Source organism: Morchella importuna (assembly GCF_003444635.1).
Source record: "Morchella importuna strain M04M26 chromosome Unknown Morimp01GS001, whole genome shotgun sequence".
In the NCBI taxonomy this organism is placed as follows: domain Eukaryota; kingdom Fungi; phylum Ascomycota; class Pezizomycetes; order Pezizales; family Morchellaceae; genus Morchella; species Morchella importuna.
Genome location: NW_025763398.1, coordinates 885,781 through 912,043, shown reverse-complemented (window position 1 = coordinate 912,043; position 26,263 = coordinate 885,781). Strand labels below are relative to the sequence as shown.

Below are 26,263 nucleotides of genomic sequence, written 5' to 3'. Positions count from 1 at the left end.
AGGTTTTCAAACATTGGTAGGAGCGTATTTATGACACTGTTTTAGGTCATCTCCAAGAAAAACCATCCTTTCTCCCGACGGTAGAGTTGAAGAGATATATACTCGTGAAATTTCGCCGTTTTGTCTGAGTATTCGGCCTGGATTCACACAATATTGACACCTGAAAGCTTGTCGAATATTTCATGGCATGTGAAATATGTTTTTTGCATTAGAATTACTGTAGCATTAAGTGGCACAATCGAAGATCATTAACACAAACAGTTGCGTCGTTTAAATACATGTAGCTCTGTTATCACTATATGGACTGGTACCTACGGGAATAAGCAAGCTGTAGAGTTCAGTGGTGTTGATCGAAACAGAATGGGAAGGTACATTTCTGGGTAAATAAACTGGGGGGTATCTACCCCAGGTTTACTAGGCCGGGTATATAGTATAGCTGCATCTGTAACCTAATTAACAATGTAGCAGCAAGGAATGTGAGGACGGCATACTGGCTCGAGAAGCCGGCGGATCTCCTAGCTGGTACTAATCTTCGATCAAAGGCGATTATTGCATGTGTTTGTGCAGCCAAAGACACTCTACATACATACAAGTATGTACGTCCTATATGAAGTCGACTATAGTACTTACAGCTTATGTACACTGCATCAAACACCCGCCGGTATCTCGGCGGTATGATACTATCACAGGGGTGTGTCCGTGGCATCGTCGGGTCTTTACACATGAGAACTTCTTCTTCTAATACAATTCTGATGCTGGTTGGACGTTTATCTCGCTTAAATAGCTGAGGTACGAAAGCACATTGTCCCGTTTTACGCATTTGTATCCCCGAGAAGATGTATCAGCAATATGGCACAAGCCGTACCCATGTCATTGTGTACTATCAAAATGCTGTTTCGTGTGCCCTTTAAAAGTCTATATAAACTTGATCAATTCGCCAGTTATTGGGTTTTCCATCAGCAAGCAGAATAAAATTTGCCCATTTCCTCCATACGTATATCACAGCTCTCAAGAACACTTCAAAATGCTTTTTTCCAAGCTCTCAGTCATTGCTGTATACGCAGCTACATTCGCCTTTGCCCAGACCTCGACGTTCGAAGAGGACTTCAATGCTATAAGTTCGGATCTTAGTGCTCTTAAAACCACCATCGATGCTTTTACGGGTACCCCAGCAGAGGCCTTAGCGGTTAGCTCTGCAGCTTCTACTTTGCAAACCGGCTATGAGACAGCTCTCGCCGATACAAATGCCGCCACAGACCTTGAGAGTCAGAGTGTGACCGTCGCAGCAGCAGTTCAATCGCTGGTTACGCCTCACGCGGACGGTCTAGCCGCTTTAATTGCAAAGGTAGACTCTTCATTATTTTTTAAATAAAACATAAAGAAATGCTAATTGGGATTAGGAGTCACTTTTCGAGGCTGGCGGGTACAAGTCGTTGGTTCTTGCCCAAGTGCAGGAGCTTTCAAATGCTAGCTCACAGCTGTTAGCTGCGCTTGATGCTAAGATATCAGCCGATATTAGCAGCTCAGCGTCGGCCATTGCGGGTTCTTACGCTGCTGCCATTGCCGCTTTCTCTTAGAGAGAATGGATTCGATGTAAATGTTGCCATATCAGTAAGGGTTTTGTCTATGCGGTAGAGTGTGTGTGTGTGTGGGGCTGAGGCTAGTTCTGGGGAAGGTTCTTTGAGTGTAAATACTTTCAGGTCGATGCTTTACGAATATATGCGCACTGACAGCATGTGACCGAGTGATAACATGTGGACCAACTCTTGGCGTTTTTAGTATTCGTACTACAAACTTAAAAAGTGAACAAAGAAAAATAGAATTGTAATAGCATGTACTCGAAATCTCTCAATACGATTTGATGTGTCATCTACTTTAATATATCCCTTCTATCGTTGTCCCTACTGGGCTACGTGCATACATGTAGCTATGTGATTCTGGGTGTATTGCATGTAGTGACGGAGAAACCACAGTTCTCAAACTCTGCCAATATCAAGACAGTAACTTACTTTTTTGGTTCTAAAGTCTCTTACTTGAAGCGATGAGACTGTCAAAGTCGTAACCTATATTAAAGCTGCAGCTGGAACTACCTAATTATGGGAATTATGGTTGTTTCTCAGAGTCTTGTAATTGGCATTGTTCGTCAATCAAGAAACGGAGGGGAGGGATGAGGAAGGTCAGACTGCAGTTTCAAGACTTTATTCGCGCAATAGATAATCCCTTAGGTAGAGTTATAGGTTGGGGTTCAAGGATCTAGAAATCAGGTATTCGTAAAAGAAATATAGCAGCGCATCGAAGATCTTTGGTTCTGCAATAATTCTACCACTATCTATGCTCAGTAGAGCATACGGCGGCAAAATTGAGGCTTTTCTGATCCACTCCATAAAACCTTGGCGGGTTTAGGTGAAGGTTTATGAAAATCGATACCCTTAACGCACAATTCACCGTCCTCGTGGCAAAGTTTTAGGAGATTTTCATTTGTTATAGATTTGCTTATACTCTAGTTGAATATTTTCTGATCTGCGGTGATGTGATTGTCAGCATAATTTCCGGGCTCTGGCGCGAATATCAGAGTTCGACATCCTGTCACGGGTATCTAAGGTTGAAGCCGGACTACAAACATCAAGATTTATGACACTGTGCGCAATATATTTGTTTCTGTAGGGTCTCTTAGGGTGTTGCTGCATGCCAAACCAACTAAAGTATCAGAGGTTGAAACCAGGTCACAGTTTGCCTCATGATATGAGTATGTACATACATATATGAATTAGGGCTCGTTTGGAGGAAGTTAAAGTGCTGGGTGTCGTTGCCTTGTATAACTCCATGTCAAAAATCCTGGGACAAGCCCCCTAGCAACTCGCGGTTGCGTTGTCCCATGATATTTGAACGAGAACTATACTACAGCAGACCCAAAACGGGATTGGGTCACCTCACATGTAATCACTCCGGAGCAGTTTCGGGCCTCGGTCAGTACAAGTACCCCAAAAAGTTAAGAGCTATGTACTTCGGTATCAGGGGTAAGTGGGTAGAACGCGGCGGTTCATATTCGCGAGCAAAACAGGAAAACTACAGCTTTAGCCACGCTGCCACGTTCTACTCACACCCTTGATATCGAAGTACAATTGGTCTATCCTCATTGAGTACGGCCTTCAAGCGAGAAACCGGTTCTCCATGATCATTGGTCTCGCCGCAACTCCACAGATCTGGGCATATCATAGATGCTATCAGGTCCACGATTCCTAAAGTTAGATCCACGGATCTAACTGTGACCGTGCACATTCTGCGTAGAGATACATTCTCATGCATCTGACTGTACTAACAAACCTGCACAGGGACATTCCGTAATTGCAACGCAAGCGAATCCTGATCATTTCTCCTAACAGGCAGAAATATTTGCAGTGCCCCACAATTACTCATGCACTTTACCACTGTCATGTCTGCAGCACTAAACTCTTCTTTCCTCTACTCGTAGTTTTTTGGCGTTTCCGGACTGAACTGGGTCTGCATACCACCAAAATATGGTTGTCAAGCACGATTTACACCCCAGTCCAGTCCGGAAACGCCAAAAAACTACGAGTATGTACCTACATACTATGACAGCTGCAGTACAACCAAGCTTCCACTCCCTTCCCCATCGACGCCATCCCTAGCAATACGAGGGGCAGAGTCTCTTTCACACATCATTACTAGTACAAGTATCACAAAGGTGTCGTTCAAGATCGGACCAATGACAGCCGAGAACCTAGTAGAGTGGCGGTACAGATATCTAACCCTGCCAGGGGCCACATTAGGTGAGGAAAAACTCTTCCCTTCGTGTACCCCACAATTTCTCCGCATAACTTTCTGTCCTGTCATAACCCCGCTTCTTGATCCATTTTATGCAGGCAAGGATACGAGGGAGTAGTTACCCGCATTGCATCACGATGTTCATCCGGCCGGTGAATGCAATGTATGGCCCTGCATATAGATTAACTCACCACCACCAGTTCACCACCATTCACATTGAGCAAGTATTTTTTGCGGCTGATCGCCGAGGGGCGGTGGAGAGGATTAGGAGAAAACTGTGATGGAGAAATCCCCCATAGTTACTCGACAGCATACAGCCCAGATAGCCTTAATTAATTCTTGGTTATTGCTTTTTGCTCTTGAATTAGTTTGACTGGTCGATATGGCAACTGCGTCCAGAGTCGAGGCTAGTACATGTAAGACTTGGTCTTGTTCTTACATAGAAATGAAATAGGGCAAGCCAGTTTTACTAGCAGGGAGTGGTGTAAGGTAGCTACATGTAAGCTTGCTCTAGAGAAAGATAGCCACAGGTCTCTAAAGTGATAGATACGTCTTTCATGATTGTCGGTGCCACATGACCTATGGATGGTTATGATAAATATTAGAATAGGCACGGAGGCTAGGGTTTCTTTCTAGACATGGGCTCGACGAATTTGCCACAATTTCCTTGAAGTAAAGTACTTGATATATATTGCTTTATGCGGTGATCTGGGAATGCTTGACCTTATCCATTTATCGCCGCCACAATAACTCTATCCAGGTTATCTGTGATGATGGTATTATGGAGGATTCATTTGCTTATAAAGTAGGCACGGATAGTTCAAGGTTCTTCGGCCATCCAAAGTACTAGTAGGACAATTGCCAGGGTTCAAGTTTTCGGTATGAGATCCTGGCGAGGATTTCGTTAGCTTCTTGATTAACTAAATTGTCCCAGATCTTTCTCATCGGACATTCCCGCACCGGGGATCAAATTGCGTTATTATGCCCTAGTGTAAAGGGTTAAATACCACCAATTCAAGCCCTTTAAAAGGGATGCGATGTAAAAGTAAAAGAGCAAAATGGTGTGTTAATGGACTAGGGTTTAATATCTAGACCAAGAACAGGTGATATGATGGTTCCAGAGGGGGTCGAACCCTCGACCTTGGCGTTAACATATTTCTATATTAGCACCACGCGCTAACCAACTGAGCCATGGAACCTGCCACTGGACTCGACTTATGTAATTTTTGAACCTTTTACCTGGGAGGTGTTATTTGCAACCGGGAAATGATCGTGTTGCGTGGATTCTAGCTTCACGAGTAGTCTCAAGAATCGAAGTCCTCCGACTCACCGCAACTACCTAGAATGGTAATGTTCTAGAGTCAGTGCGTACACTGAACACTACAACCATAGACTAGAGCTAGGAGAGGGACGTTAGTACTAGAGACAGTATTTTGTCGGATAAACTACATCCTGTCCATGCAACCAATCACTCTGACCCTGACAAAGTTCACCCCCTGCTGAAGAAAGGCCGTTATGTCAACTAAGCTCATGACGCGCACGCACATCCGATTCAGGCACCATAAAGGTTCTTCCTTTTGTCCGGACTCAGCAAGGGGGGTGATTTTTCGTTGATTGTGGGCTGTGTATGGACTCACTCCCACATTATTTTGTCTCCTGTTTCTTCCGGTGTGGCTAGTTACATGGTGAAATATTATGAAGCCACCATCGCTTCCATATATTATCTCAGTTTGTATCATCGTAATGTGGTGGGTGCCTAGATAGAGCTGACTCGTACAGTCACTCTACCACTTGCTGTGTGTTACTAGCTAAGTATGTGTATAAGAATTTCAGGGATCAATTGGTGTCGGGGGTTGGGGGCCGCCTAAATTTTAACCATCCCCACAAACAATTTGCGTTAGTTAGTAAAGTACGCAGTAATGACTGGGGCCCCGCAGTATTCTTACAGCCCTGGCAGCCCTGGACCAAACAGAAATTTCATACCTTTCGTCTCAACTTGAGCGCGCGCAAGGCGATGTGGCTCCACGTGGGCTCAGATAGGTACTCTCGTGAGTATACATACATGTATATACAGTACGGCTTTGAAGGCGAAGCGCGGGGAAGAGCAATCAATTTGTAGAAGTCTCAAGTATAAATTAGATTATATTAATCAGGGTTCGGAGATAGAAGTGAGGCGGCAGGGCCTGGGGAGGGGGAGGAAGAAAAAAAAACTGCTACGCCGTGTCGATCCTTGAATTTTTCCTTTGCGCGGTAAGATAAATGTTCCGGTTGCCGGAAAGAAGTTGTTATTCTTTGAGTAATATTGAGAATAAATAGTGGGAGGTCATAGCTTGTATTTATCTAGGTGTGCACAATTCCGTGTGCGATGTAGTTGCGGTGCAGTTATGTAGTTAGTCTCGACATCGCTAGAAAAAACTAATTTCCAGCCAGTTAAACAAAATTCCGAATCATTCTAACAAAGCCAAATTAGCTTCCGGTGTTGAAATACTAGATTAAAAACCAGGAAACGTTTCTTCTAGATTTTTATCCTGACTTCTGATGACGAGTGTATTTCCAGGAACATAAATTCCTTCCGAGTACCGAATTTAAGGGTTGAGGGCAGCTTCGTTGCTGGCTACATAGTTTGTTGCCCCTGGATCATCAGGGGTTTCGATTCGATCGATAGGGACTTACTTGCATGGGTTCGCTGTTAAAGTAAAGTAACTATATACATAAAATAATGTCTCTCGGTAAAGCCTCTAACCGTTTCCAAGAGCTTGAGCTGGCAAATTTAAGTTATGCTCTGGGTTCCTCTAGTTATCTGTAACGTAACCTTTAGCTCTCCTTTCCCTAATTTCGGTCCGTAACTTTCTGGATCTGGTACCTTGGAGCCTATTCTTTCGACCTGCAGCTGAATACTTCATTTCATATATTTGAGAAAACAAGAAAGCGAATCCTTAGGCGAGAGAATTCAATCTCCTATCTAGACGCCTTAGCTCCTGTGAATGAATTATTCCGTATACTCTCTCAGGGTATGACCCACGGATGTATTCCTCGCATTATGTCTTTACCCAAATTCTTGTGCAAGATGCGCGTAGAGATACTTGGTGTAACAATAATTATAGAGACATAAGCTTCACGCCTGTCTGTAGTGGACTTAATCAAGACTTCAGGTTCCTAGTCAGTGGCGTATATCGAAATTTGAAAGGAGGCAGCGACACAACGTACGCGACACCCTCACACACACCGATCTATTATATCCTTGTAGATTGATTGTGCTTCAAACTAGATATGTAGCTCAAGCATAAAGTCAAAGCTGCTCCTTGCCCTGAATAAATAGAGTATCACTAAGGTTCTAATATCCACACACCGGCAACATGCACCAGGGTAATAAAGGTACCACAGGCACTAGAAGCATTGACATACTTTAAATGTTTAGCTAACTAGGGGCAAGCGAGCGAGTTACTCGTCACCAGTTTCGTGCAGGCGGATGAAATCATCAAAACGGTATAGTATAGCTGATTATAGTGATTATAGTAGGCGCCAGTTAAGGATTATCTATCAAGCGTTAGTACCAACGTCCTCGTGGACCAACGTACAGCTACATGTAGCTACAGCAGCGTTAGCATCTCCGACCCATCCCACCACATGCTGTAGCGTAGATAGATGCACGTACTCTATGTACCTACTATATTTTATAGCACACCCCTAAACATCAAGTCTTTTAGAATCTTGTATAAGATCTGAACAATTACCTCGCCATAGTTCCGCAGTCTCACCGCACTCAGCATCCAACAACGTGCCTTGACATTCCTTGACGTTCTTTGAATTCAAGAATCCATTACCAAAAAGAACCCCTTCAAAAGCTATCACGATTTCTTACCAACTTTCATCAATCATGGGTGCAAACCAGAGCGCAGGCCGAACGTTTCCTCTACGTCCCCGTACACCTTTACGATTCGGTTCAGTCCCAAATGCTCTTCCCGTCAACCAAAGCGATTTCAATACAAGTCCGAGACCATACAGTGATCGCTTGACCGATGAGAGCTCGATGTTCTCATTGCTATCACAAGAGAGCTATTTCAACTCACCGTTGATGACCCCACCACTAGAATTCGAAGATACATCATACCCACGAACGAGATCCGTCTCATCGTTGTCTTCTTCTTCTGATAATAGCAATACTATGCAGCCCCATCGATTCACCTGTCCTAAACAAGACTGTCCCTACATGATTATAGGATACTCCACTTCTGAGGAACTCGAAGAGCATATGTTCGCCGTAAACCATTATCTTCCTGGTCCTACAGGTCCGGAGTTCGACTTAGAAGGCTGGTTTTCACCGCAAGAGATCCCAGATCCATACTCACAACATCCCCTTACACTCCAGAGACAGCGAATTGTCGAGCAGCAGCAGAAGCAGCAGCAAACAAAGAAATCTCAACAATGCAATTGTCATCACTGCCTTCATCAAGTCGGGTATAACGATCTCCTCCAATATGAGTCTCCACAACCTTCAATGCAGATTCAAATGCCTCCTCCACCTACAATAATTGGATACCATGATGCTGGGTTTGAGTTGGTCTCATGGCGTCAGCCAGAACCATCCTACAACTCCGCTGCTTCTCCAGTGGCCCAGAAAATGAATCAGGCAGAATATTCTTCATTGGTCCAGTCAGGCATGTATATGGACTTCAACCAAGTGGGTGCTTCAGGGAGATCATCTTTTATGTAAGGTTCTCTTGGTAATGTTTTATTTCTGGGATTTCCCAGCTGGAAAAAACCTCTTTTTTTTTCATTCGGATGTTTTTTTCTTCTTTTTTGGGGGGTGTGATCTGGTGTTCAAGGGGGGTTACGCGGTGTTACATTTTGCTTATGGAGTCAGTGAAAATACTTGTACTTCTTGCTTTTCTTAAGTTTGATTCCCCGTTGATATTCGGGGGCAAAGTTCTGTTGGGGTTTTTTTCCTGCATCTAGGAAAAAGGATGGCAATTCCCTAATTTGTATAAACTCAAAAATTAGTATTTATAGAAAGAAACCATAACAAATCATACCGAATCTCGATGAAATCAGTCAATATTTTGCTGCATATGACCAAATCTGGTGTGTTTGGGTTGAAAACTTACCAAAAATCGCCTGTTCAACTCGCACATGCATCTACATACCCGCATATATTAACCCATAGCCAATTCGCTTAAATACCATATGCCTCTAGGGTCTTCTTGGCAGTGGATCAGTATCATGTTCATGTCCCCGCACTCGCACTAAGATACTCTACAGGTAACCCAGGTTTTAGCAAAAAAAAAAACAGGCTCGACTACCCATGTAGTCTTGTCATGTGATGGCCACAAGAATCAGGAGTTCTGAGCTGAACCTTCGAGGCGAAACTGGAATAAAATCTGCTTGTCTTGTCAGTCAAAAAGATCACCTCAAGCCATGTCATGTTCATCTCAGCCGTTGAGTCGTACAAATAACTTATACTCAAGACGCCTAGTGGGTTATAATCGCTCGATGCCTTATCCTCACTATATCTGAAGTCGGCAGAAGTAGATCCATCGAAAGTACTATTGATTGCGTGCATATGGGACAGTTGCTTTCCAAATCGGATATTGCCAACTCCTCAGGGATTAACTTATTCTGGTTTAAGTCCACATTTTGTACCGGCCGGACTTGATTGATTGCGGGGTACTTATCGCGTAGGTACGGCAGCTAGGTAACATAGAGTCATGATGTAATTCAAGAGCATGGGAAAGCCCTTTCTCTCCGTGATTTTAGACTCTGCTGTAGGCACAAACAGCGACACTGCCATTGATAGCGTGGACGAAATTACAACCGCATTCTTTGACGATACGATAGCGCTGCGGTAGTACTGCCGCATACTTCTTGAATATATGGGGATAAAGCGGTATATTCACGAAATGCTATACAGATGCGGTGCCAGCTTTACTCCCATTTCTGGTGCTGAAGTTTTGTTGTTCTTGTAGAGCATCACATGTTGGTTCAACTAGTTGCCTAGGCAAGATCCGAGTATATGAAAGGCAGCGCCTCGGCGAAGCCTACTTGTAGTTATTGGAAGAACATTTGGGAGAAACCTCGGACCCTGTGAGGTCTCTGATTGTTCTAGCGGCCTGTTATCCTGGTTACTAGCTAGATCCTCGTTACTAAACGGGAAGATAGCTAAATAATAGAGCGCGGATGTGATCAGGATCAGTATTTTATTGAAGAATGGAAATATCCATTTTGAAGGAGTTTGAGTGCCTAAATCCGCTACAATGAATGAACAAACATGATATCTAGGATTAGGGGCCTCGGGGCAAGTTGAGGTCTTTGTAACTGGCCAGAATACCAATCTGGGGGCGGGTCTACTCTGTCAGCCGGTCAGTCACAGGAGCCATATAGAACTTCATATTTATCTCAGCTGAACCCTACTTACAGTCGTTCACAGAGGTTAATTAATAGAGAAATGAGTGATGGACGCAGATTCAACCTCTCAAAACTGGGGTCGATACCCCAAACGCTGGGTCCCCAAGGTAGGGGCGTACAGCACATGCCCAGACTTCGAGCCCTTGACTGATATCAATCTCGGCTATGGTGCGGACATTCTTCCTAGTAGTTTCATATAGATGGTCGAAGTTGTTTCTTAGGTATGTTCTGATTGGCCATGACGTTGCGAGTGACCGACAGTGATCAGACTCTTCTGGTCCTACCTGTACCCGAGTTTATGCAGTAACCTCTCCTTGAGCTATTGCTTCTTTGTGACAAATAAACATCATAAAAGACCTGTGAGACTTAAAACAGTGGTAATTGCAGTTGATATCGAGGGATGGGACGTGATAGGTGATATTGAGGTTGACGTTAGCCGCATCAGGCGTCGTCAGCAATTGGTTAGTCAGAGTCATCACACTGCGACCACGTTACAAGCTAATAGATTTAACGTACATGTGTTGGGAATGGATACTTTATTGATGGGACGTTGATGAAAATACGAACTAAAGTAGATCGATGACAAAGACAGAGGAGACAAGAGAGAGAAGATCGAGGTAGGGAGGTCTAACTAAAGTGCATGTTCGATCCACGATGAACTCTCCACAATCACCCATGAGCCCCGTTCCTATCTCACCCCACCACTTCTATCTAGCTTCTCTACTAAATAAATGTACTAACAACATGCACTTAGTCTCGTACGATCGTGCCAAGAGTTCGTACCTCACGATACTTTTCTCTAGAAGCCTAAGGAGCCAATCTGGAACGTACCCATAACTATACCATGCATTAACGCCATCAAACGCTTAAATCTCTGCTGACTATAGTTTTAGGAAAGAAGCGCCATATATGGCCGTGGTCGAGGTTCGAACAATAATTTTAGAACATATAGATACATGTATTCACCAGCAGGAAGATTAAAGACTGGGCTAGGCTTTGGCCAATCTGCTAATATTTTGAAGCTAGCTATAGAACTCTGATCATGTCATGATATTTTGATATTAAATCTTGATTTCACCGAAATCGATAGGAAAATGAAGTAAATCTTTCTCCAACCTGAAGGACCTTGCGGATTTTCAATATTGAGCTCATGGGTACAAGTACATGTGTTGGAGCCGAAAAACGTTTTAAATCTCACCCACAAATTTAGGAAAGCCTTTAAACCAGACTGCTTGTGATGAAAGGGCACTATCCGGTTAATATTCAATCAAAAGAAGACTAGGCATAAGGCAGCTCCAATCTATGAAAATGAATACATGAAGCGATTCTCGTGGTTTTCGAACCAACTGTTTCCGCCGCGCCGGTCAGACTCTGTTCCAATCTGCAGTATCAGCTTTATTGTGGGTACATGTATTGCGGGTTTAATTCCACAAGTAAGCGAACATGGAGGTCTCTAGTAGCCGTGGAAATGCATCAATTTTGATGTTTCCCATACAAAAAGTTGTGAGGTACACATTATTTGATGCAATAATCGACCTACCGTGTGTTAAAGGCATTCCTGTCCCATTACCGACACCTTTACTGATGCCTTTACAGTGGTGTCCGGTGTTTCCGGTTTTCCGCCGGAAAATCAATGAAGCCATGCTTTTGGATCTCGAGATAGTTGGGCCCTCAAACAAAATATTTCGGTGGGGTCATCAAATGATATCTGGCACCAATGGGCTTGTAACAGTTGGGGAATACAATTTCATTTGGTGGATCTATTGTTTGGCATATACACGCAGGATATTCTGACTTGTTACTCCTGGTATAATAGTAGGATCCGGATGTCTTCTGATGATTTGTTTCATTGGCGGTGGCCTTCGTCAATCATGTCAAGCATCACCGGTGACCAATTTATCCCCCCATGTGTATACACACAAAATCATTTGAGACAGAAGCGTGACAGGTAAAAAAGTCGTTGGTAAAGTCATCTGTAAAGCCGTCCAATTTCTCTTAAAACGACCAAAATATTGACATTTCCCAGCGAGACTTGGGACCCCAGAAACGACTTTCCCGACGACTTTATCGAATATTCTAGGTACACATTTCCACGGTTCCTAGAGCTAGAGGGTGGTAACCATACAAACCACCGAACACCAAAACCCCAAAGCCGCACCCTTGGAGTGATATTTTGGCCATAGGTACTATCACCACCGAGGAATCCATATACAATACTCTTTTCCTCTATATTCTTGTGGTTGTTGAGCCGAAATAAGTGTTTAAAGTCGAACTCCCATACAAATTTTGGTTGCATCACTGGATATCCCTTACGACAAAGTCACCCTCCTATACATTTTTCAGGTGTCTCCACAGTCTGTAGGTAGCTAGATTTTCTGAATATCACCACGCCGTCGCGGGCCTCCGATTTTGCTCTGACGAATGAAGGGATATGTATTGTTGGGTGACAAAAGTTCTCGTACATACGAGGATGGTCATGAAACAACTATATATAACTCTACGACAAAAGATATAAAGAACATACATATTAATATGATCAGAGAGCTGAAGATTGGTCCCGGTTGCCGACTTTAAGAATTAGTCTTGTAGGTAACCCCTGCTGGTTACTATGCGAAAATCACGAGAACTTTTATCACCCAACAATACTTACATGTATGATACATACTTGTCACGGTATTAGAAAACAAGTATGGAGCTGATTGAATTCATTCGCAAAATACATACATAATACATACTTACATTCAATTCATTTACCCACAAAATGGGGGTATTCAAAACGTAAAGCGTAAAACATAGATCATGAACTCTGATGCACATTTCAAAATGAAAAAAAAACCATAATTTCCCGTTGAACCATGAACCCATCCCCATATGAAAAAGAAAAGGAAATAAAAAATACAGTTCAAGGAAAAAATAAAACATGATCATGATCATTTCCCTATGGCCTTCCCCTCCGAGAAAAGCCATTGAGCAACTTTATCTGTCAACCCTCTCTCTTTGGCGACTGATCCCAACATACTCCCTAGCGCTACGAGTCCCAGCGCTGTAACAACACTGAGACTGATCATCGACCAACTAATTCCTCGCTCTGGAACAGGTGGCATAGGACTAGTAGATCGACTGGCCCTATCGTTTTTGGAAGAATATTGAGGGAGAAGGCTGGGTCCGTTGGAGTTGCTTGTGTTAATAGCGGAGATCTGTTTCCGGATGAAATCGAGGTCTGACTCCATTTTACCGAGGCGGGGACCCAGTTGCGAGATATCTATGGTGAGTTTTTGATGTTCTTGATCTTGCTGTACATCTCTCGTGTCCACCAATAAATTGCGGGATTCAAGTGATTCGAGGACCTCTCTCTTGAAACAGCTAATGGTCTCTTGTAGCTGATCAAGAGTAACTGTTGTTCCGCTGATTAAACTTGGCTCTGGGCGGGAGTCTCCAATTTTAATACTGCACTCATATTCAAGAATCTCGCGATCACCACTTAGGTCTGAAAGTCGCTCGGAAAAGAAATCTTCCTGGTAGGTCAACGGTGTATCGCTTGTGTCCCCTCTGCTGGAAGGGTCATTAGACATTGGGATGTGGTAAGCCTTCCCGAGTTCCGACGCAAGACTGTCAATACCGAGCGAGTTATGAGGCGCAAGATTCTCCAAAGAATATTCTCGCCCAATCTCCTGCCTTTCCGGTGTATCCATCCTGAATTGTGGCGGTTTTGGTAAGGATGCATCTCTTGCGCTTTCCTCACTCCGCTGTTTGATAGTATCACTAGCGTTCTCTGTATAGGCGTTGTTTGAAATATCGTTGTTCGTTATATCCATATGAGGAAGACCGTGATCCTGACCGCTTTCCTTAATTTCCTTGACTGGAGTATCTTTGAGCAGGTTTGATGAATCGCTCTGTTCTAATGACGCTTCGTCCTGCGCAGCCGCAGAATCTATCTTTTGTTCTCCGGCGAACTCATCTTCATTATCCAAATCACGAACTCCAGCAGCAATACCAAAAGCCAATTCTTCCCCTGCTGCTTCTCCCGCCGGCATATCCTCAGAACTCTTAAAGTCCTCCGGAATTTCCTGCTCGTGTGCTGAATCCTCCATCAACAGCTCTTCAAAAGCTTCCTCCAGCTCTTCGGCTACCTGGTCGTGTGTCAAACTTCCTTCAATCTCTTTAGTTTCCTTATCCGCTGCGGTCTTAATTGATGCTTCCTCTGCAGGGGCATGATCTGATGCCCGAGCATGAGTATCAGCCTCTCCCGAATTATATCCCGAACCATGGTTCATATCGATGTCTTTCAGTTCCTGCGTGCCCAGTACTGTTTCACCTAATGAAGCCTCGGCCGATGGATTTTCGGCATCAATCTTTGCCTTGTCTGCTGAGTTCTCCGCCAATAGTTCCTCCAAAGGAGCATGATGCTCTGAGCCTCGGTCATGATCATCCCCCTTCCCAGGGTTATATCCAATCTCATCGTCCACATTTATAACTTTCAATTCTTCAGTCTCAGGTGATACCTTCTCCACCGGAACCCTAGGCGACGTTTCTTCTGCGATGTTCTGCGAATCCTGTGAAGTCTGTTGTCCGTGGGTTGGGATTCCCACACTCTCGGCGCCGGAAGAAGTCTCGAGGACCGCAGCTTCAGTCGATGACCCTTCGGCGGGAGCAAGGTGCTGTGTCCAGTGATCATGACTATCGCCCTTCCCAAGATTATATCCAATCTCACCCTTAACATCTATATCCTTAAGCTCCTCTGTCTCTGGGGTCGGCTCTTCCGCTACAGCCTCAGATGATGTCACCTCCACGGAACTTTGTACTTGCTTAGCTCTCTCTCCACCAATCGCTGATACCGATTCCTGATCAATCCCCCTTGGCTCGTCTATTAGCTTCGCTAAGGATGATCCCCCTGCAGTAACCTCTTCAGCCACAGACGCGGTAAGGCCATGACCTTCTGACTCCTGGCCATTGTTTTCGCCCTCACCAAGGTTATATCCAATTCCATCGTTGATATTAATATCCTTCGACTCTTGAATCTTTGGGGCAATTTCCTCCGCTGCGATCTCTGTCGATGAATCTTCGAGAGAGCTCTGCGCCTCTTTACTGTCCTTCCACTCCTGCGCCGACTCTCCGTTAGGCGGATCACTGGCAGCAACCTGGGCGTATGCAACAGTCTCCCCCTCCATGCCATGTGTTGACTGGTTCTCAAGCACATTCGGTATTGCTGCAGTCATCTCCTCCCCGTACGACGAAGCCCCCACTGATTCCTTGTCAGCATTCTGCGCCGAATTCTTCGTTAACGGCTCCTCAACAGGAACATTTGCGCATCTAACTATCTCCTCCTCCAAAGCCTCATTTGAGGGTTCCTCAATACCACTCTGGGCCTCGTTTGTCGAATGCTGAATTATTGGCTCCGCAGGAGCATGATGCTCTGACCCTCGGTCATGGTCGTCACCCTTTCCTACATTGTATCCAATCTCTCCACCCTCAAGGTCGATATGTCTCAATTCCCTTGTCTCGCGGTCTACTTGGGTGTGTTGAGGACCTATATCTTCAGGGTTTAGATGATTGTGTTTGAGTTCTTCGGTTTCCACAGAGATGCCGGAGTGCGAGGTATGTGCTGGTGAGGCTGTTTCGGGTGATGTGGGGTTCGGTGTTTTCGTAGACGTATTTTGATCCTCTTCGTTCTCGCCCTCCTCCTCCTCCTCCTCCTCCTCCTCCTTCTTTTCAGTTACTTCTGTCTGCTCTAATACTTCCTTCTCTTCTTTTTGTTTGTCCTGCTCAATTTCGCTGTTGTCACCGCTTCCGGTCGTCCGGGGTGCTGGTTCGGCTTCCACACTGGTTGGCACATTATCTGTCCGTTCCTCCTCCTCCATCATAATTGAATCATGAATTGGCTCGTTCTCAGTCCCTGTAGACATTTTTTCGACACTTTCACCACTCTCTTCAGCTTTCGGAATGCCTTTTTCGACGGGCAATGGATGCGTCTCGAGTAACTTATTTTCAATTGGCGCGCCAATACCAATTGAGCCAACAGGAGGTTTGTCTTCAGTGGACGGTATAGGAGAATCTGAATGTGGTAGTGGTATTTGAGGAGAAGCCGCGACCGGTTCTTGAGAACGACCAGCGCCAGAGGCTGCTGCTGGCTTGCTGGGCTTACTCTTTTTATTCTTGTGATTTCGTTTTCCTTTCCCCATTGTTTTGTGGTGTGATCAATTATTTTCTGGTTACCTGGATTTCGAAAAGTTGTTTCGGCCAATCGGAGTGGGAGATGTGAGATGGGTAACAAATATTTGGTGGTTGCAGGAAAATTTTGAAGGACACCCACCACCCCGTTGTTGGTTTGGATGATGGTATTATTACACTAGTCGCATGTTTTTGACAGGCATATGACGTCTTTGGACATCACTCAACCAATCAGCCTTGGCGCGGGGCGAGAGATTGGGATATATCGATTGAAGAAACAGTAGCCAAAAAGAAGGCCCAAGAGTCTTGTCTATGCTAAAAGCTACTATTCCACCTCAACCCTTCTCTCGTCCAAGCCATGACCACACATCAGACCTTTTTTGTCTATTTTCGCTCAATTGACATTCACTCGCGTGAGAACCATAGCCAGTAGCGGCGCCTAGCTAGGTAATAATACTATTCATTTTGACTCTTCATAACTAATAAAAAACTACTACTCTCTTCTCCAGGTCGGTAAACGTTTCTTACAATTAACATTCCAGCTGCAAGTGTTCCACTCCAGGCATGAACAAAAAAACGTGACCATTTCCAATAATGCTTGAATCGAGCTCATTTAGAGAAGAGAATTTCTCCAACCTTGGCCTAGACATATATCAGCACAGCTCATCTACTCAAACCGGTATCCATCCAAGGGGATGGACTTACTTAACGGCTGTTTACTCTGAAATTCCTGCCTTGGCCCTCTGCAACCTCATGTCCAACCTCCTGGCCCTCATAATATCAGCATCCTCCCTCAAAAACGCCTCCTTCTCCTTCTTGGCCTCAACGGACTCGAACCCAGAGCCCAATCCTCCTCTGAGACCTTGAAGTTCTCCATTAGGTCTCTTGTTGGCCCCACGAATAATTTCGAACTTACCACCTTCCGGGATTGGAAGAGGGTGATCGAAGTTCGGAGGGTCAAGACTGGGACCAATCCCTGCCTTCCATGGGCGGAAGGTATTCTTTGCAGTGGTCAGTGCAATGGTGGCAAGGATGCCGGTGATGATATAAACGAGTTTCATCGTGATCTTTGATTATGATAATGATCAGTCAGAGGTGAATAGGAGAGTGGATAGAGCAAGTCAAGAGATTAGTTGAAGGCTTTTGTGCACGTGTGACGAGCCTTTCTCCACTTGAGTATCTCGAAAGGAGTGATTGAGGTGTGAATACCTTCGTACAATACGTTTGGAAAGGAATGTGGATACGGTCTGGTAATGAATGATTAGAAAAATTGTCCCACTTTGCGGAAACAAATCATATTAATGAAAATTTCGCATACGTAAGTCTGTTTAATAGAAACTGTGGTAACAGTCCTGCTGTCGTTTTTGAATTCGCGGAATTCTGTGGTAAAGAATGTTTTCTTAGAGGATAACGTGGAGACGAGGGGAAACGTAAACGTGTCACCTGTTTTATTCAGACTAACAATTTGACACATCTAATTCTGGCATCATTTGTTCTCAACCTAAGCATCGTCATAGTGGCTGTGCAATTCTAACTGGTGATTATGTAATATTACAGTTAAATGTAGTACAGCACTGGGCACGACTAGTGGTATTAGACTTCGGGTCTAATTAAATATATGTTGCGATTCGAAGCGAGATCGAGACCTCAAGAAGATATTTATCAGAAATGAGTTCAAAATGCACATACTATGCTAAAAGGGCGCGCAAACCGGCTATGGTACTCCTTTTAATGATCAACCACTTGTGGTAATACGAACGGACTAGGGGTACGGTATTCATACGGTAATATTCTTCGTGCAGTCCCATTTATGCCGGTCCAATTCCATATTATCCACTAAATACTGTAGTACTCATGTGATATTTATTTCACCCATGTTTTCTTATTGTATGTAGCCTTGTACAGTGCATGTAATATGCGTGCTGTTACGCCGTCTTATATGCAGTGTGAGTGATAGTTCATGATCAAAACTCGATACTACATGTATGTAGCACATGCACAGCTACAACAAGTACTTGTAGGTACACACACATGTATATCTAGAGTGCATTAATGTATATACATGTGTATACCTTATATAATCCTAATATCGCCTATGAATTGCACGTGCGCCCCTGTATAAAACTTAAACTTAGAAAGTATCATGACATCAATCTACAGTAAGTACGTACATCGTAGGTGCAGTCACGTATGCAGAGGAAAGAACCCAATTCCTTCCAGGAGCCTTTCATTTAAGGTTTTTTGGCTTGGCATGTAATTCTAGCTACAGGAAGAAATTTAATTTAGTGCTAAGGTTTGGGCAAAGGTAAGATTGCTCAGTCTCGTGTCCATTCACAGTACTAATATTGATTCCATGTACGTCCCAGATTCACTAGCTATAGGCTCTTAGCATGATCATGTCGAATCGACTGATTGATTACAGCAAGTTCCATAATACTAGTACTTTCACACACATAGTGTGATTCTTTAAATAATAGCCTACTTAGGAAGCCCGAGCCCGATATTCTCCCGAAAAAGTAATTTCAACTGCCCAGATAGCCTATATAGGCTATTCTTCGATAATTGTACTATGAGTTGAGAACGCTTTCTGAGCCTAGTATTATGAAACTTGCTGTAATTGATAATTCACTAATCGTTTACAGCCCGGAGGCTATGACATAAGAGTCGACTGAGCATAACTAGTTGCCTTTTCGTAAACGAAAATTAATTCAAGATTAATATTAGAGGGCTCGAATCTTAAAATGTCCACCGAGAGTATTAAATTATTCTCTTGATACGGGTAAGATAGACTCTAGTTCTACGTAAATTAATACCCCCTAAACCCTGTACCACCAATTACAAGCTATTGTGAGAGTTATGTATAATTAAAACAATGTAGCTAACTAGCTAGCGGCCGGTTTCATCCAGCACATGCATGAGGACAAAAAGATAAGGTTTTAAAGGATATGTGTTGCAATTGGTATAATATCATTGTTCTCCAGTTCCGCGTACTTGCAATTGGGGTTAAGGCTAGCTTACTTCGTCTTCCACGTCGATTGAATTCCTGAACCCATTATACAGCATGCGTCTCGGCTCTCCAAGATCAGGATCTCTTTTATATTAACCAGGCCTTGAAATTTGATCAATTAGCCGAGCCGGATATTCCATGTTGACAACACTATTTCTGGACTATGGTTAACTTATCCTACCGATACTAAGGTTTCATTAGCTATAATTGATCAAAGAACACCTCTCTACATATATATACTTACAGAAGTTACTCCCGCTCAATCCTACACACGGCATGTCTACGTACCGATTCAGTCAATAATACTCGCGGCAGGGAACGTTTATCATCTGGTCAACAGCGCTGCAGCACGCACATAACTCAGCGGCATTCGAGCTGGAGAGTTGTCGCAGTACATATAGCGGTTCAATTTATGAGCTGGTCTTCTGGGAAACGAGCTTGAATTCAAAATTTGTTACACTCCGAACCAATCGAGGCTTGGCTACACTTCATGCACTGAAATCATAAAACATCACTCACTTTTCGTTCCACGTGATATGATGTCACCCATGCATCCCTGACTGGGCATGACAATTTCAAAACCCCTCAGAGACTTGATTACCTCGATTACCTTGATTGGCGCTGTAGAGCTACAAAGTAAGCAGCTCTTTGGCTAGGTTGTGACACTATATCGAGATATCAGTTGAGCGGTTGAGACAGAATGAGTGCGTTTGTTCCGGACATTCCCGGTCAGGATGGACTCGACCCACGAGCCTCATGATCATGGTGTTGTATATTGTAATTGTGTCATCTTGAAGACTGGAAGCATGTACTATATGCAAGCATAAGTTCGCAAAATATCTAGATCAGACGCCGCTACCACAAAAATCTCCCCCAGCGTTCTCTTCGCTTGCACAAAAACCAAACTATGTAAAGCACACATGGTGATCGACGTTCACCGCGCCACCAGACGGCTGCGGTGAGATTGAAAATTTAAAGTTCCATAGCACAATGAGAACCCCGAGATCCGACGATTTGTGATCACGATTTCTTCCCTGAAAACCGCAGGGAAGTGGCCATGGGAAGGGCCAGTTGAAGAGATAACCATAAAAGAATTCCATAGAGGAACAAGTACCCGTTCCCGTTCCCGATCGTTAGATTAAGCAATGCGTACATGTATGATCCATGAATCCGCAGGTGGGAGAGTTCTGGGTTTGTGTGGGTTTCTGCGACTTGTGTAAATCTTTTTTTTTTTTCTTTTCGGTCCCTTTGGCAAAACAGATTTCTGAGGTTGAGGTTTGGAGTTGAGACTGGTCACTATCAGTGCCGACGACCGCTGGGGAACGTCATAACTAAGCTTTACTGCCAACGCTGGGCTGCGTTGTCTCCGCCTCTCGGATCGAGCGGCACCGCATACGCCTCCACAAAACAAGCCTTGACAACAGAGATGATGGCTTTTTGCCGTCTTGGCAATTCTTGGCAATATAATCCAGGTCCTGCGTGAGTTCGGAATTGGTCAACAAGGTTTGGTTTAGTTATCGCACAAAATCTCCGACGAAAGAAAAAAAAAAAAGAGCTCACCTATCACCTGCATAAACTCCTGCAACCTACCCCTCCTCTCTCTTTCGTCGGACTCTCGGAGCTTTGCTTCGGGAAGCAAATTTGACTTTATCTAGGTAATCTAGGCCCCTGGATCACATCTAACTTCCTAAACTTCTGTCTATACATGCTCTCGGTCTGGTCTCCGGGTGTAGACGTACTCAGGTACGTAGGCTGCTATGTTCCAGTTAGGTACATATTCTATATGTACTCATCTATCGAATAACAGATAGATTCGAAAGGGGGCTTTTTCTGGCCGGTGTGTTCTCCGTTCTCGCCCCATACCATTTCTTTGTAAGTGCACTCTACTGTTTATGTCCCTGGCTGGATAATACCATAGGGATCGACCGGTATCTGGACGAATGTGGGAAAGAAAGAGGAATGCTGCTTTGATCTATGCAGCTGAGATATTCACACCGCAAGATGCCGTTTGTTTACTGGAATTAACTTGTACGTTACCAGGATGCTTTCTGCCCCCATGTCCATGGGCGATTTCACCTTTCTCAAGTAAGGATCAGAAAACATAACCGACGAATGAACCTACTACATAGTCAGCTAGCTGTGCAGATCAAATGCTCTTTGACTACGGCTGGCCCATGGGGAGTACTCCACATTGATGTGTTGAGGACCTTCCCTTTCCCCACTGCCGCCTCCCATCATGGGGAAAGGAAGCCACCGCAAATGGGATCATTCTGCTCTTGCGTAATCCTTATCCTATGGAAAAATAAGAAAATATAATAATAAATCAAATAAGAGGGGCATGCACTGTCTGGGTTTCTCCTGCACCCTCGTTTCCACATCCATACTTTATTTTACCTGTACGCTTGTCAACCATGATTGATTGCACTACCAACGGGAATCCGCAACACTACACAGAAACACTTTTACACCTTGTAGCTCGGCTATTACTCGCCAGTTTCAGGTCTCCTGCGGGGACTTAGCGAGGTTGAACTTCAATTTCCTCCGATCCTCCGCGAAGGTGGCCGAGTCAGTTGAGCTGTCGTGGACGGAAGCATATCTACCTGCATGTGGGTTTATTGGTTTGTGGTGTGTTAGCTTACTTGTATGTAGATGCACTAGCTGCCTTGAACTAATTATCAATCCCACCCCCAACTCCTGCTTATCATGAATACTCATTGCATAGTTGCTGATCACTTCGGCGTGAATATACCTCATTTGTCTCAGAATCCGTCAACGCTATAAAAATAAAATATCTATATATACAGCTATTATTTCCCTCTCTCTCTATCCTTCCTCCCATCCTCACTTTCATCTGCAGGACAACCTTTCTCTAGAGGTTTACCAGGTGAAAGATCAATATATCACAGAATGGCGAAAATGAGCGTAGGCAGATATATTGCGACTAGAGTCACGACTCTCAAGCCGCCAGGCCATGTTCCTCCAAATCCGTTCACCACTCTAAGGTCGTTGAATTGGAGACAATGGCAATTCTTCCTTATTGCATTTGCTGGTTGGACTTGGTAGTTAATCCTACACCCCGCACGACATCATACAAGTCTAATTACTAACGTACAATGATAATATAGGGATGCGTTTGATTTCTTCACCGTCTCTTTAACTGTTACAGCGCTGGCAAAGGACTTTGGAAAAACCAAGGCCGATATTACCTGGGGTATCACCTTGGTTCTGATGTTGCGTTCGATTGGTGCCATCACTTTCGGTTTGGCTGCCGATAAATGGGGTCGCAAGTGGCCATTCATTATCAATAACGTTCTCTTTATTGTTCTGGAGTTGGGAACTGGCTTCTGTCAAACGTGAGATCCACTAGAGTTGCCGAATATCTGCGGATCTATATTGACCTATCTTTCCTGCAGTTATGAGCAATTCCTCGGTGTGCGTGCACTCTTCGGAATCGCCATGGGTGGAATATACGGAAACTGCGCTGCAACAGCTCTTGAAGATGCTCCTATCGAAGCCCGTGGTATTCTCTCTGGAATGCTCCAACAGGGCTATGCATTCGGCTACCTTCTCGCCACAGTCTTCGCCCGCGGACTTGTCGACACTACACCTCATGGATGGCGCCCACTTTTCTGGTTTGGCGCTTGCCCGCCGGTGTTGATAATTGTGTTCAGAATGTATCTGCCAGAAACCGACTCGTACCTAGAGCGCCAGGCGCTAAAGGCAGAGAGAGCTGAGGGTGTAGAGGGAATCGAGAGGGTTATGTGGAAAGAGGCTAAGATTGGCTTGAAGAAGCATTGGTTACTGCTGATCTATATGGTATTGTTGATGGCTGGTTTTAACTTCATGGTAATAATCACATATGCTCAGTATACGAACTACTTGGCGCTAACATCATGAATAGTCCCACGGATCCCAAGATCTCTACCCTACCATGTTGGAGAACCAGCTCGAATTCAACAACAACAAAGTCACCGTAACCCAGGTCATCGCTAACCTCGGCGCTATGCTTGGTGGTACCCTCATTGGCTATTTCTCCCAGATGTTCGGCCGTCGCCTTTCCATCATTGTCGCCTGCATCGGCGGAGGTGCCCTCCTTTATCCTTACTGCTTCATCAGAAATAACGGTGTTATTGGCGCCGCCTTCGCAGAACAGTTTTTTGTTCAGGGTGCCTGGGGTGTCATCCCCATCCATCTCGTCGAGCTCTCTCCCGCAGCAGCCAGGACTACCATTGTCGGTTCAGCATACCAGCTTGGTAACCTTGTCTCCTCGGCGTCCTCGACCATCGAGGCGACCATGGGTGAGAGGTTTAGACTTTCTGGTGAAGGTACCACTGCTAGATATAACTACGGATTAGTCATGGCAATCTTTATGGGCTGTGTCTTTGCCTATGTGATTGTATTGACATTCATCGGTCCCGAGGCTTTGGGCAGAGATATGGCAGAGAGCACAGTTGTGGAGGATGTTACTGATAGGAAGGGAGAATGGGAGGATGGCGAGAAGGCTGGAGTGGTCGAGGATGAGGGCAGAAGAGTTCCCGTTTAAAGATTTTACGAATCAGTTATGTATATATAGGCTAGCTACTTACTTTATAAGATTATAATGGAGATGAATCGCATGGCAGACCTTCGAATTGTTCTACTCGGAAAGGATCCGTAGGATGACGCTTATATGAGTGACGGTTCATGGATCATGGTCGATTAAAGTCTGCGACTCACGCAGCTGTCTTTAGAAGATTAAGAGCTAATCAGTTGCGCCAAGAAAAGACGGTGGTTAAGTATGTATTATTGGATAGTTAACAGTAAATTCCCCATCAAACGAGATGTTTTCTGAGCTCGTTCCCGAATCAATTTCACCGAGCTCACAAGATGGGGCTCAACCCACAATTACACACCCAATTTTACATGAGATATTAGAGAACAGCACTAACTACTGAAATTCATAGAGGTAAATGTGGGTAGTACCTAGGCTCGTCCCCAACCCGCCTACTTCACTGTGGGCAGCTTGCTGCAAGTAACGGGCTAGGTACGAGACTAGGTATTACCTGCACCTTGGCCTACTACTAGCCCTCATACTATTGTGGGAGGGAAGTGTGGTGCTTTGCCTGCTGTATTTAAAATGAAAAAAAGATAGTAAAGTGACTGATCATGATACAGTGCGACTGGAGAGGAAAGAACTTTTTTATACGACGTGACAGATAAGTAATTGAAAGCTAAGACAGGTAGTAAAGAAGGCAATAGTTTGGTTATTCACTTGTCGAGACCCCTCAACACCTATCGATCCGGAAGACATGTAATAGTGGGTACCATGACTATGAGGCTATCTGCACGAAATAAATCTGCTCTGAATGCAATTAATGAATTAAACAAACAAAAAAAAAAAATCTGCTCTGAGTCTACCTTCATAGACTATCACTCGATAATCATGAGGGAGTGAGCGATCTAGAATAAGGATATCCGAGTGATAACTTATGAATATTTTGTTTATTTTTAGGACTTACCGTTAATTCTCCCCAAATCCACTATCTCCGCATAGGTAAATGGTATGTCCGGACCAAAGAAATGGCAGCATCAGTAGGGTTTCTACACATTCGCATGCCGAGCCTTCTTTTCTTTGGCCCGGACATACCATTTACCTATGCGGAGATAGTGGATTTGGCGAGAATTAACGGTAGCTCTAACAAGGGCTAATTGATATGTATAGAGAAACTTAGAATCACAACAAGTCAGAAGAAATAATTCGAACTCTAGAAATGCTTGTCTAAGTATATATTTCAATTATTTCGCCTTGAGAATTTATAATGGCACTAATCTAACTCAATGTACATGTTGGATAAAGATATATATAACATAAGCCGAGTAGTCTCCAGTTTTTGCTACAGATATAGCAATACGATGCGGAGGTCTGATATACATGTAGTACATATAGGTTTGCAGTACTGGCCAGGGATATCTATATATCCTGCTTTTTCAAAACTTAGTACATCTTCTTCCTTTCTGCACATATTACTTGCTAGCTACTTAAAGGTCAAGGCAGGGAACAATGACATGAACGTTATTGAAATAAGAATTAGTTGGTACATCTTATATTACAAATTATCTCCCTATCGATCTCTAACTCTACCGGTCGCCAAGCCGCTCATGCATCCCAATCAATATGTTTAATCACTCAATAAGACAAACTATGGGGACAGTCTTTATAAAGAATAGATCTTTAGTTCCACCTAGGCAAAGTCGCCTTTAACCTATCGGCGAGGAGCCTCAATTCTCATGTGTTACTGGGAAGCCCGGTGGGTATGTAGCTCCTCCAGCTCGATGAAATCTGCTCGAGAGTAAAGATCGGGAAAGCTCGAGCTATGAACTAAATCTATAGAGTGGACTCGACTCGCCGACTACAGTATTCTTATTCGGAATCAAGATCAGAATCAGAATCGGAAATGACAATGCCAGCAGACTATCATAGGTAAATCATGGTTTATGAATGTATTTTCCAAAGCTATTTTTTTACTCACAACTTATGCCAATACTCGAAACAAGGCAATTTTGATCCAACTCTCCGCAAGTTATGTATCCAAAGAGTAAATTCCACAGAATAGTTGCCGCTATATATTCACAAAACCTATTTTTATTTTTATTTTATTGTTTATAAATTAAAGTTGAAGACATCACTGACAGTATATGTAGCTCATCATGAAGCACCCAATTGATCAAGGGGAGGAAGGAAAGTGTTGCATCGACTGGCCTCGGCCTCAAGCAGGATCTGCCTTGGACCGCTTGGAGCTAGACACATGTATACTTCGAGCTCGATGTTCCTCGAGGGGGCTTTGTTTCAATTTATAATAGTTATTAAATATCTGTTCACGAGTAAAACTTACCAGGGAAACATTTAAATGACAGGAATCG

At 44.0% G+C, this 26,263-nt stretch overlaps 5 protein-coding genes across 5 annotated transcripts; 3 read left to right on the top strand and 2 right to left on the bottom strand.

Moving 5' to 3' along the window:
- Positions 1-1,024: 1,024 nt before the first annotated feature.
- Positions 1,025-1,577, top strand: LAJ45_00197 (uncharacterized protein; the record flags this gene model as incomplete). Its single annotated transcript, XM_046109799.1, has 2 exons — positions 1,025-1,345; positions 1,401-1,577. 2 exons carry the CDS (start codon positions 1,025-1,027, stop codon positions 1,575-1,577), a joined length of 498 nt encoding a protein of 165 aa, XP_045976492.1.
- Positions 1,578-7,663: 6,086 nt separating this feature from the next.
- Positions 7,664-8,500, top strand: LAJ45_00196 (uncharacterized protein; the record flags this gene model as incomplete). The annotated part of the gene is made up of 1 exon (XM_046109798.1): positions 7,664-8,500. The coding sequence occupies one exon, from the start codon at positions 7,664-7,666 to the stop codon at positions 8,498-8,500; it is 837 nt and encodes a 278-aa protein (XP_045976491.1).
- Positions 8,501-13,118: 4,618 nt separating this feature from the next.
- Positions 13,119-16,367, bottom strand: LAJ45_00195 (uncharacterized protein; the record flags this gene model as incomplete). The annotated part of the gene is made up of 2 exons (XM_046109797.1): positions 13,552-13,568; positions 13,637-16,367. 2 exons carry the CDS (start codon positions 16,365-16,367, stop codon positions 13,552-13,554), a joined length of 2,748 nt encoding a protein of 915 aa, XP_045976490.1.
- Positions 16,368-16,969: 602 nt separating this feature from the next.
- Positions 16,970-17,417, bottom strand: LAJ45_00194 (uncharacterized protein; the record flags this gene model as incomplete). The annotated part of the gene is made up of 3 exons (XM_046109796.1): positions 16,970-16,998; positions 17,062-17,099; positions 17,158-17,417. The coding sequence occupies 3 exons, from the start codon at positions 17,415-17,417 to the stop codon at positions 16,970-16,972; spliced, it is 327 nt and encodes a 108-aa protein (XP_045976489.1).
- Positions 17,418-22,270: 4,853 nt separating this feature from the next.
- LAJ45_00193 (uncharacterized protein) lies at positions 22,271-23,906 on the top strand (the record flags this gene model as incomplete). The annotated part of the gene is made up of 4 exons (XM_046109795.1): positions 22,271-22,422; positions 22,489-22,716; positions 22,777-23,209; positions 23,265-23,906. 4 exons carry the CDS (start codon positions 22,271-22,273, stop codon positions 23,904-23,906), a joined length of 1,455 nt encoding a protein of 484 aa, XP_045976488.1.
- Positions 23,907-26,263: the final 2,357 nt, after the last annotated feature.